Here is a 12,788-nt window from a genome sequence, read left to right as displayed (position 1 = left end):
ACAGTTTAATTACACACAGTATGAAAAAATATCAGTTCTCAATTTCCCAAGTTTTAATTTTATCGAATATCCCCTTGTTCTTATCTTATGAGACAGACAACCAAAGTTTCCAATCTACCTTCCCTATACCATTCAACCAAAGGGGAAGAACCACTAAGCCCAAGCCACAAATGATTTCTTGGGACAACGAATGAGAAAAAAGGAATAGGAGTGAAGGTCAAAGATTAGAAGTCAGAAGGGGACACTGAGCAGAGGACCTTCAAAAGTGCCCACTGCTCCTCTAAAGGTTTTTAAGAATTTAACCCAGGTTTCCCAAGCAACCTAATCATTGGACCATCTTTCCTCTCCCTTTGAAGGTGTGCAGTGAATAAGGCAGGAAGAGAAACAATGGTCTCATGGTTAAGGCAGTTGAATGCTGCCCTGGAGAACTAGATTCTATCCCTATGACACAATTCCTATGTAATGTTAGTCAAGTCACTTAAACTAAAAGCTTTTCACAGATGATCATTAATTGTGTGTTCCTTATTTTCTCGGTGCCCAACTTGAGACCCTGTGGACTGATTTCAGGAGTTCTGAGCACTCACCGCTGTAACTGAAGTCAATGGGAGCTGTACTTTGAACATATTAAGTGATATACACAATGCTTAGTACTTTAAAAAAAACAAGTCCAAGGCATCTCAAATTGGGCACCCAAAATTAATTAGCACTTTTGACCTTAATCTCTCCGTGCTTCAGTTCCCCATCTGTAAAACAGGGACAGTACATCTCCTCAGAAGAGGGGTGTTATGAAGATTAATTCATGTGTGTTTGTGAAGCATTCCAATTCCATACCGGGGACCACCACAGGAAAGTCCATGAGAAAATTAATAATTCTTTATTCAGAGTAGGCCTTGAATAGTGTCCATTAAATAATGCCTAAGGCAAAGTACTATAAGGGGTTATTGACTAGACTGACCATAAAACTAGGCAAACTACACTAGGGCTGATGCACACATTTGATCCTTGGGGACCCTCTTGTTTTAATAAACTTACCCTCTTATTGCCAGGAAACTATCACAGTAATGCTGGATATGTGAGTTTGCCATTAGTAGCTGCTGCACTTAGAATAAGAAAATTACCGTGGCCAAAAATGAAGTACTTTATTCCTTTATTTTCTAATGGACCAATAATATTGGGGTTAGTTGGAAGCCTACACAAGGTGAATGCTTTAGGATTAGTAAAGTCAGAGAGCTTGCAAAACAAACACACTAGCATTCTGTTTTGCTCTTGTTGTTTTAATAAAAAGAAAGCCAGACCATGATTTCTTATACACTGACTAGTGGTCTGTCATAGTTAATGAGAAAGTTGATTGTTACAACCATAAAACTAACTCAAAGAATTAGATCTAGTAAAATAAAGCCCTAGGATTATGTACTCAACAATAGCTCAAGAACATTTGCAAACTCAGTTTGCCCCTGCAACTTTACTGCAACTATAAGTACAACTATAAGTATAATTAACAGAAGTTTCAGAAGTGCTAGCATAATTATCTATGGATCTCTATAATAACCAGGCTACTCTTTTCCTGTAAGACTCAAATCCTGCAAACACTTAAGCATGTGCTTAATAATTTTATTAAGATGATGTTAAAATAAAAGAAATGGTACAGAGTTTAAGCACAGAAGTTTCTGGTTATCAGGGAATAAGGTACAGATTATCAAGGGGTGCAACGTTCGGTTTCGGATCGGATGGCATAAAGAATACATAATCTGCAATATCCCTGATTGGGGGTAAAACGTTAACAGATCAAAGTACAGACATTGAGATATGGGGGTATGTTGTTCATATAATGGCTATGTTCAGGTGTGGAGTATAATGAATGGATACGATGATGAGGATGGATTTACCCTCATTTGATGAGATTTAATGTTCAGTGAGGTTATGGTTCTAGTTCATATGGTCCAATGGAAAAAGTCTCTCGGTCCCTTTCTAATAGTTGATGCACGATGCTGTTCCAGGTCACATGTCCTGATACTGTCGGTGGCCAGTGATGTGTTCGATGTAGATGTCCCTGGACCATCAGAGGGTGTCCGAGACCATGAGACGCCACATGAGCTGTGCATAGTATCAACCGATCCCACAGGTCCGCAGCATACACTTGTTGCAGGGGTCCCAGGCGCCCAGGGCTCCGACGATCAGGGCATCCATCTGCACCTTATAGCCCTTCACTCTAAGGGTGTCGGCCAGGGGGGCGTATTTTTCCAGCTTACGAGCTCGGGCTTCACAGAAGGCCGGGGTCCTGTTCTCAAAGGAGACCATGACGTCGATGAGCATGACCTTTTTCTGGGCCTCGTTGGTGACTACCATGTCAGGTCGCAACTGGCTGTCAGTACCGGGGATGGCGCAGTTCACAGCGACCTCCCCCAGGCGCAGTGCGATGGCTTTCACCAGATGGTTCTGGATGGCATTGTGGCGCAACTGCCAGGCTCTGGAGTGGGGCTTGCAGCTACACAGAATGTGGGGCAGGGTCTCGTTGGAGTAGCCGCACTTCCTGCAACGCTTGTCTCGGTTCCCGTGGCGGACGGCTCCGTTGAGCAGGACACAGTTGAGGCGGGCACAGTGGATGAACTGCCAGTCGGTGAAACGGGTCAAGCTGCCCCCGGCGAGGAAGTGGTTGCTGGCTTCCCACTTGCTGGTCAGTTCGAAGGCTTTACCCTGGTCCAATTTATGCTTCAGGGTTTCCATGTACAGTGAGTGGATGGCTGCCTTCACGGTCCACTCCAGCACGCCCCTGGTGCTCAGGATGATGATGGTGTTATTGTCGGACCTGATCTGTGGCACCAGGACTCCCAGCTCCTGGCGCTCCTTGCACCACTCCCAGCGGCAGCCGATGTGCTTCCCCAGGCGATGCATAGCATTGCGAACGCGGGACCACAATGAAGCGATGTTGCACCCGTCCTGTCCGAATTTGCCATCCAGGGAACTGCTCAGGAAGGTGGCGATGTCTTGGTTGGAGGGGGCTCTGCCGATTCACTTCTTTGTCAGGTCATGGAGGGCGTTTGCTGTGATGTTCCTTACCATGGCGTCAGAACACGTCAGCAGGTGGAAGGCGTGGGTGATCACCGCTATGTCACACAGGTTGCCCATGTGGGGGACATTGGCACCGCCATGCCTGTGGGCGATGCAGACCAGCTCGATGCTGGCTCTCTGGGGAAGGAACAGCCACTTCTTCACCAGCTGCCGGACGATCTTGTCTGCCTTGTTAAGGGGTACCTTCGCTACGGCGGATCCCCTTAGGACAAATGAGATGTGGGGGATCAGGAAGGCGTTCAGGGCATTTATCTTCTGCCATGGTGCTAGCAGAGAGGTGTCAATCTTGGCGGCATCCTGCAGGATCTCCTGCATGGTGTCCTTTGGTGTCTCCCGAACACGGAAACCCGTCAGCGTGCCGAGGTGTTGGTACGCCTGCCCCTCTGCCAGGGGGATGACAGGCTCGCCCTGGATCCGGAACCCCGTCGTCTCCACTGAGTCCCTTTTGCTGCCGTCGATGTGGAGAGTTGCACACTGCTTTGCACTGAAGTGGAGCCTCATCCAGTCGGCAGCTCGACTGGTGGCATCTAGCAAACCTTGGAGGCTCTCGGGGTCGTCTGCAGTCAGGACCAGGTTGTCCGCATAAGCCAGGACGTTCACCCTCTCACACGGAGGTTGAAGCCACCTGTGCCATTGGAGATCGCTTGCAGCAACAGCTCCACGGCGAGGTTAAAGATGATGGGGCTGAGCGGACAGCCCTGCTTAACTCCGCTCCGGATCGGGATCTCGGAGGTCTCCCCTTCAACCGAGCGAATGGTGGTGTTGCATCCCTTGTACACCTCTCGGATCACACGAAGGAAGTTCTCTGGCATCCCAAACTCCTGGAGCGTGGCAAAGATGTGGTTTTTACACACCTGAGTAATCCCATCAACCTCAACAAGACTACTCATATGCATAAAGTTAAGGACAGAAGTAAGTGTTTGCAGGATTGGGGCCCTAAGTCATGAAAATACTGATAAGACCTGGAATTTCGGATATGTTATTGGAAAAACAGCATTATTAAGTACTAGTTGGCTACAATTCTCAATGAAGGTATTTAATACAGATACTTTTTTCTCAAAAAGCAAACACACACAAAAATCTCCAAACACATTAATGTCCAATGCCAGTTACCAGATTCTCTGCATAGATAACACACCAATTCATATTCTTTACGTACTCTCAGCACAACTACTTCCATATGTTTGGAGACCTTTAGAGAGCCTCTTCCTTTGCTCCAAGCACCAATTCCATAAATTAACACACATAATATAAAATATATTCTATTATTAGAAGTAATTATTTCCAATAGCAGATTCCAAACAGAGAAAACGGAACAAAGGCCCTGCTCCAAGGAGCTCATAATATAAAACTAGACAAGTCAGGCAAACAGGTAAGGGGAAAGACACTGCTCATCCTACATTGACACAAATATCTATCAGCTAATATGTGGATAAATAAAGTCTATCCAAACTCCCTCAGCCCATGCCCTAACCAAACTCCTGGAGAAAAGTAACTTCCAAACATACTGCAAATGCTAACTAATCCAGGTACCAATGGGCCAGATCCTAGAGAAGGCAAGGAGAAGAGAGCAAGTTCCAAAATCAAGGAACCATCACAGTAAAACACTCTGCTAGCACCTGTCTCCCTTAGGTGAAGAAAAGTAGTATGTTTAACTGATCACAAGAGAGAGAAAAAAACCTCAAAATTATTAATCTCATCTCTGTCACACAGCTACATGGACCTGTTAGACATTTGGTACATTTCACCTACTATATATACAGTGCTGTTTACACTAATCACTGTATATAAAAACAAACACTGTAAAGTGCTATAAGTGCTCTCCCCCCCAGCCTTGTCACAAACGTAAACTTCCCAAACTTCATAGTGAATGGTGCAAAACTGTCTCAGCTGGTCACATTTCATGCTCTCTTTTTACTAAAAAAAATTCAACAGGTAGATAATGGTAAGGAGTGGTACAGAAGATGCATACAGCAAGACAACCTCTGATAGTTTTGCACTGCTTATTATGTAAACATTTGTTATAATTGTGACTTAATGGCATTTTAAGTAAGTCTATCATTAAGTTACTAGTGAATATTGATGGTAATTACATCAATTTATATGTAACTATATTAAAGTTTTTCCATGTGACCGACGAAGTTATATCAGAGATTTTTGTTTACATTGCCAAGAATAACCAAGTATGGACTTTGAAAAGACATTTAGCAATATTAGTCCTAAGTGGAGCACAGATTTGGTCCAAGAAGTAATACAGTTGAACTGCTTGGTAACAGCGACCATAACATAATTACATTTAACAACCTTGTAGGGGTGGAAATACCATAATAGCACTTAACTTCAAAAAGGGGAACTACAAAAAATGAGGAAGCTCATTAAAAATAAATTAAAAGGAACAGTTACAAAGGTGAAATGCCTGCAAGCTGCATGGAAACTATTTAAGATCATAATATAGACTCCAACTAAATGTATACCCAAAATAGAAAACAAAGAGGAAGAAGACCAAAAAAAAATGCCACTATGGCTAAACAGCCAAGTAAAAGGGGTGGTTAGAGGCAAAGAGGCATCCTTTAAAAACTGGAAGTCAAATCCTACCAAGGATAATAAAAACATGCATAAACTCTGGCAAGTTGAATGTAAAAGCATAATTAGGCAGCCAAAAAGAATTTGAAGAGCAACAAGCAAAAGACACACAAACTAACAGCAAAGAATTTTTTTTAAGCAAAACAGAAGCAGAAAGCCTGATGAACAATCAGTGGGATGCCACTGGACGATCACAGTGCTAAAGGAGCACTCAAGGAAGACAAGATTGTTCCACAGAAGCTAAATGAATTTTTTGCACCAGTTTTCACTGCAAAGGACATGAGAGAGATCCCCACACCTTAGCCATTCTTTTTATGTGACAATTCTGAGAAACTGTTCCAGATTGAGGTGTCAATAGAGAAGGTTTTGGAACAAAAGTGATAAATTAAGCAGTAATAAAGCACCCAAAAGTTCTGAAGGAACTCAAATATGAAATTACAGAACCACCAACTCTGGTATGTAACTTATTGCTTAAATCAGCCTCTGTATCAGATGACCGGCAGATAACTAATGTGATACCAACTTTTTGAAAAAGCTCTAGAGATGATCCTGGCAATTACACCCCGTTAAGCCTAACTTTAGTACCAGGCAAACTGTTTGAAATGATAGAACAGAACAGAATTATCAGACACGTAGATGAACGTGATATGTTGGGGAAGAGTCAACACGGCTTTTATAAAGGGAAATCATGCCTCAGCAATCTATTAGAATTCTTTAAGGGTATCAGCAAAAGAGTGAACAAGCTGACCTAACATACTTGGACTTTCAGACAGCCTTTGACAAAATCCGACACCAAAGGCCCTTAAGCAAAGTAAGCAGTCATAAGAGGGAAGGTCTTCTCATAACTGGTTAAAAGATAGGAAACAAAATGTAGGAATAAATGGAGAGAGATAAATAGTTGTGTCCCCCAGGGATCTTTACTATAGGGTAACCAGATGGCCTGATTTTATAGGGACAGTCCCAGTAGTTGGGGCTTTTTCTTATATAGGCACCTACTTTCCCCCACCCCAGGTACCGATTTTTCAAACTTGCTATCTGGTCACCCTACTTTACTGGGACAGGTGCTGTACAACAAATTCATAAATTATCTGGAAAAGGGGGTGAACAGGGAGGTGGAAAAGTTTGCAGATGATACAAAATTGCTTAATATAGTTAAGTCCAAAGCTGACTGCGAGGAGTTACAAAGGAATCTCACAAAACGGAGTGACTAGACAACAAAATGGCAGATAAGTGCAAAGTAATGCATACTGGAAAAAATAATCCTAGATCTAAAAGTACAAATGATGGGACCTAAATTAGCTGTTACCACCCAAGAAAAATCTTGGAGCCATAGTGGATACTTCCCTGAACACATCAATAAGAAACAGCAGTCAAAAGAGCCAAGAATGTTAGGTACCATTAAAAAGGGATAGATGATAAAACAGTAAATATCATAATGCTACTATATAAACCCATAGTATGCCCACACCTTGAATACTGCATGCAGTTCTGGTCACCCCATCCCAAAACAGATGCATTAGAATTGGAAAAGGAACAGAGACAGGCAACAAAAAGTACTAGTGATATGCAGCAGCTTCCATGTTAGAAGAGATTAAAAAGACTGGGACTGTTCAATTTAGAAAAATGAAGACTAAGGAGAGATATGATCGTGGCTATAATCGTGAATGGTATGGAGAAAGTGAATAAGGAAGTGTTATACCCCTTCACATAACACAAGAACCAGGGTTCACCCAATGAAATTAACAGGCAGCAGGTTTAAAACAAGCACACGTAAGTGCTTCTTCCTACAATGCCCAGTCAACCTGTGAATTTATTACCAGGGGATGTTGTGAAAGCCAAAACTATAACTGGGCTCAAAAAATTAGATAAATTCATGAAGGACAATCCATCAATGGCTATCAGCCAAGATAGTCAGGGATGCAACCCTATGCTCCAGGTGTCCTTAAACCGCTGCCTGTGAGAAGCTGGGATTGGACAGCAGGGGATCACTTGATAATTGCACTGTTCTGTTCATTCCCTCTGAACAATCTGGCACTGACCACTGCCAAAAGACAGGATGCTGGACTAGACGGACCACTGGTCTGACCCAGTATGACCATTCTTATGTTCTTATTTAACTATGGACAATTTAAAAAGCTATTTTAATAAGTTAATCTACAACAGAGCCAAATGTGAACTTATAAAACAACTTCCATGCTTAAGTTATCCCAAAGCACTTTACAATGTAAAGAATTAAATACTGATCCTGTAATGACAGTGTAGGTAAACTGACATTTTTATTTGGGATAATTCACTTAAGTTTGGAACCTGTTCTTAGAACAGAACGGGATGAAGATGGCAATTATATGGCACCTTTTTAGTGTCTTTAACCAGTTAGAGACATATCTGGTTTAAAACAGTTTGCATCCACACAGTACATGGTTAACATATGAATCTTAACTGTCCACCACCTGCTAGCTATCTAGCATGGCACACTGTTTAGTTTAACCAATTAGGCACGCAGTTCTGCAGTATGGACACACCTCCAACCATGGCACTAGTAATAAAAACTAGTTCTCCAATAACCATGAAGTTAAGACATCCAGAATGAACTTTATCCATGTCACAAGGGTACCAATTTATGGGTCTACTCCAATACACATTGAAGTCAATGAAATTCATTAAGAGCCTGATTCTATTCCATATGCCTATGCTATCCGTGAGGGCCTTCCTCGCTTCATCATCCAGAAGATGCAAGCCATTTTAGAATTCTCATCACTTTCTTTTTCGCGTTATACAGTGCTCACAACATTGTCCAGATTCTGAACACTGTAAGCAGCAGATCAGCCTCATTCACCACCCATAAGCATAGGCAGAAAGAGGGAGTGGGGGAAGAAAACTTAAAAAAAAAAAAAAAAAATCCTTGCTCAGACTGCTGCTAATGACGCACAATGGGACAGGTTCCCAGAATGCCCCAAGCTGCAATAATAAACAAACACATATTATTACAAGTACTAGGTCTGGATGACAAAATACAGTTTTGATGGCAGAAAGCTGTGCAGACACAAATCAAATTATGGATTTGTAACCAGTTAAGCTGACCATGCCTTTCACCAGGTAGAGAATCAAAAACTGCGTGAACAGGCCTAAAGATGGCCAAAACACAAAGTTATACTCTAATTTTTCCAAAGAGAGCCATGGCATCTTTAGTTTACACACAGGCAGCCACCAGAGACTGACAGAGACTTCAGCTTCATGGTATACTGTCAGGTTAATTTATGTCCCAATTGTAAAGGTTTCTTTTTCAAAACCTACAAACAAACTTTTTAAAAGTTAATGTTTGTTTTTAAAAGAGCATGCTTTCTTACACAGAAGGGGAGAGGGGCAGAAAGACACCCTCTTCCATCCATGGCCAGATAATTATGTCATATCAGACATAGACTTGGCCACAGTGTTCTAGATAATTGTAATATCAAGTCTGGAAGTCATGAATGTATAGAAATGGCACTTTACCTATGAACACTTTACCCATGTTCTCCACACACTACACTAGCTTCCCATTCTCTATAGACTCCAGTTCAAGATCTCTGTCCTAACATTCAAAGTCCTTTGGAAATAGTTAGACAGAGCCAGTCCGTAGACATTTCCTCTACAATCATGACCCCTATAATTATGTTCCACTGGAACAACGAAAAAAGTTAACTTTTGGTAAGGTTCATGAGTGCAAGATATAGAGCTTTCACATGAGATGGAACTACACTATGGAACTCACTTATGCAAGAGATAATCACAGGCCTTGCCACTTCCAGAATTAAATGCAAAACTTATTTCTTAAATACATTTTTTAAATACACAGGAACATTTTTTCACATCAACTATAAAACTAATCAAGTTACTTCTTTTACAGGATTAAAGAATAATTTGTTAGTTCTATTTTTCAATACTTGTGAGACACCCAGCTACCACAGTGATGGGAGCCACATAATCAGATTAGACAGCCAGAAACCTCCTAGTACTACATAAAAAGAAAAGGAGTACTTGTGGCACCTTAGAGACTAACCAATTTATTTGAGCATGAGCTTTCGTGAGCTACAGCTCACTTCATCGGATGCATACCGTGGAAACTGCAGCAGACTTTATATATACACAGAGAATATGAAACAATACCTCCTCCCACCCCACTGTCCTGCTGGTAATAGCTTATCTAAAGTGATCATCAGGTTGGGCCATTTCCAGCACAAATCCAGGTTTTCTCACCCTCCACCCCCCCCACACAAATTCACTCTCCTGCTGGTGATAGCCCATCCAAAGTGACAACTCTTTACACAATGTGCATGATAATCAAGTTGGGCTATTTCCTGCACAAATCCAGGTTTTCTTACACACCCCCCCCATCCTCATACACACACAAACTCACTCTCCTGCTGGTAATAGCTCATCCAAACTGACCACTCTCCAAGTTTAAAACCAAGTTAAACCAGAACCATCTGGGGGGGGGGGGGAGTAGGAAAAAACAAGAGGAAATAGGCTACCTTGCATAATGACTTAGCCACTCCAAGTCTCTATTTAAGCCTAAATTAATAGTATCCAATTTGCAAATGAATTCCAATTCAGCAGTTTCTCGCTGGAGTCTGGATTTGAAGTTTTTTTGTTTTAAGATAGCGACCTTCATGTCTGTGATTGCGTGACCAGAGAGATTGAAGTGTTCTCCGACTGGTTTATGAATGTTATAATTCTTGACATCTGATTTGTGTCCATTTATTCTTTTACGTAGAGACTGTCCAGTTTGACCAATGTACATGGCAGAGGGGCATTGCTGGCACATGATGGCATAGATCACATTGGTGGATATGCAGGTGAACGAGCCTCTGATAGTGTGGCTGATGTTATTAGGCCCTGTGATGGTGTCCCCTGAATAGATATGTGGTCACAATTGGCAACGGGCTTTGTTGCAAGGATAAGTTCCTGGGTTAGTGGTTCTGTTGTGTGGTATGTGGTTGTTGGTGAGTATTTGCTTCAGGTTGCGGGGCTGTCTGTAGGCAAGGACTGGCCTGTCTCCCAAGATTTGTGAGAGTGTTGGGTCATCCTTTAGGATAGATTGTAGATCCTTAATAATGCGTTGGAGGGGTTTTAGTTGGGGGCTGAAGGTGACGGCTAGTGGCGTTCTGTTATTTTCTTTGTTAGGCCTGTCCTGTAGTAGGTAACTTCTGGGAACTCTTCTGGCTCTATCAATCTGTTTCTTTACTTCTGCAGGTGGGTATTGTAGTTGTAAGAAAGCTTGACAGAGATCTTGTAGGTGTTTGTCTCTGTCTGAGGGGTTGGAGCAAATGCGGTTGTATCGCAGAGCTTGGCTGTAGACGATGGATCGTGTGGTGTGGTCAGGGTGAAAGCTCATGCTCAAATAAATTGGTTAGTCTCTAAGGTGCCACAAGTACTCCTTTTCTTTTTGCGAATACAGACTAACACGGCTGTTACTCTGAAACCTAGTACTACATAGTATACCATCCTGAGCATAGACCCAAATCCTGGTTTAAGACTTGAATCTTCAACTTTCTGGCCCAAAGACTACAATACTATCAATTGAGTGACCCTGATATTTAATCAATACCTGACTTTATCCTCTATTTTCAGCATATATTTAAAAATAATATGCCATGGCATGGAAGTTAACAAGGCAAATTTGTATGTTCTGCACTGGAAAAAAATTGATTTAAAGCCTTCTGTAAACGTCAGAGTCCACAAAACAAAAACAAACCAAAAAAAGGAGAGAAAAATACCTGTGACAATCCCTCTTACTTATGAAAGTTTAACAACTGTGTGACTTTATTTACACTATGGGCTTATCTACACATGAAATTATTCCACAACAGCTATTTCACTCTAAATCCACACGCTACCATAATCTGAATTAACCCTCAAGTGTAGACAAGCCCTGAATAGTCTAAACACAAAATGTTATAATCTTTATATAATTTAGCAGCAGTCGGTGCACAAAGAAGAATAAGTCTAGTTGTGAAACTCTAGAAATGCAGCTTCTGTGTTTGTATCATGTGCTATAAATTAATGACAAGTAACTTTATAATCAATAATAGCCAGCTTTCTAAACTACAATTACTTGTGTGTAATATAATCAACTCCCATCGTGCTGTGCTTGGACTATGACATCTTTCAAACCCCTTTTTTTCCACTGAATGCATCTGATGAAGTGAGCTGTAGCTCACGAAAGCTTGTGCTCAAATAAATGTTAGTCTCTAAGGTGTCACAAGGACTCCTTTTCTTTTTGCGAACACAGACTAACACAGCTGCTACTCTGAAACCTTTCAAACCCCTGGAACTCTCAATAATCGTCATACTTAAAAACAATTTTAGCTTCCTGTAATTAATATTTACAATTCCACTTCTGACCCCTTGCGGGTAGTTTAATTTATTTCATGCCATATTAAAATATTAGTTTACAAAAACACACAAATTAGAACACTGATGATTCAACCCCTTACCACTTTAGGTGAATATATAAAAGCAGACATAGCAATATAATACCAAACTGACAAGAGTAAATCACAGACCTTTGAAAAAGAAATAATATATATTTTGTCAGGAGGATTTGAAAGTAAGTGGTATGCATCTCAACTACATCAAAAAACTCTGGAACTCCCAAGGCAGAGATGAAAATGTTTGTTTAGTTTGCGTAGTGCTTAAAGGGGCAAATGCTGAGAGGTGAGGAGAAGAGACACTTACCTTCAACCGTTTGACCACCTCATCGTTAGTAATTTTGTCTGTGATCTCCTTTACTCCGGGAGGATAGTAGATGATCTTGCCATCGGCAGGAGGTTTTGGTTGGGTAGCAGGAAAGTCCATCCTGGTGCCACTGGTTATAAACTTTCCTTCTCCACAGTCCTCTACCGGCCTCTATCGGTCAGAAAACAAAAGTTCAGCGGAACAGAGACGACTTTCAGCCCTCTTTTTCCATTTCTAAACCTCAATTCACAGAAGGCCCCACTAAACATCAGGAGAGCAAAAATCCTGCAGCCCCAGCCCTCGGGGAGGGCTTCACTGACGCCCCTCACAAAGCCACCTCTCTCCCCCAAACTCCTGCCTTTCCAGCCTCTTCCAGCGCCTCCTTTCAGTGCGGGGCTTCTCCAGCCCAACATTATTAG

General features: G+C 41.8%; 1 protein-coding gene across 6 annotated transcripts in view; it reads right to left on the bottom strand.

The window, feature by feature from the left end:
- The window catches only part of PDS5A (PDS5 cohesin associated factor A), a 165,325-nt gene that overhangs the window by 151,678 nt on the left and 859 nt on the right, over positions 1-12,788 (bottom strand). For 5 of the 6 annotated variants that reach the window (XM_073342246.1, XM_073342241.1, XM_073342245.1 and 2 more), the window contains exon 2: positions 12,370-12,540. In XM_073342246.1, the coding sequence (XP_073198347.1) occupies positions 12,370-12,540 (171 nt within the window). Of the gene's footprint in view, positions 1-12,369; positions 12,541-12,788 lie in introns of those variants that run through there. The other variant, XM_073342244.1, reaches the window with a different exon arrangement.

The sequence above is a fragment of the Lepidochelys kempii genome, chromosome 4 (assembly GCF_965140265.1).
Source record: "Lepidochelys kempii isolate rLepKem1 chromosome 4, rLepKem1.hap2, whole genome shotgun sequence".
Classification (NCBI taxonomy): domain Eukaryota; kingdom Metazoa; phylum Chordata; order Testudines; family Cheloniidae; genus Lepidochelys; species Lepidochelys kempii.
This window is presented reverse-complemented; position numbering and strand designations above follow the sequence as displayed.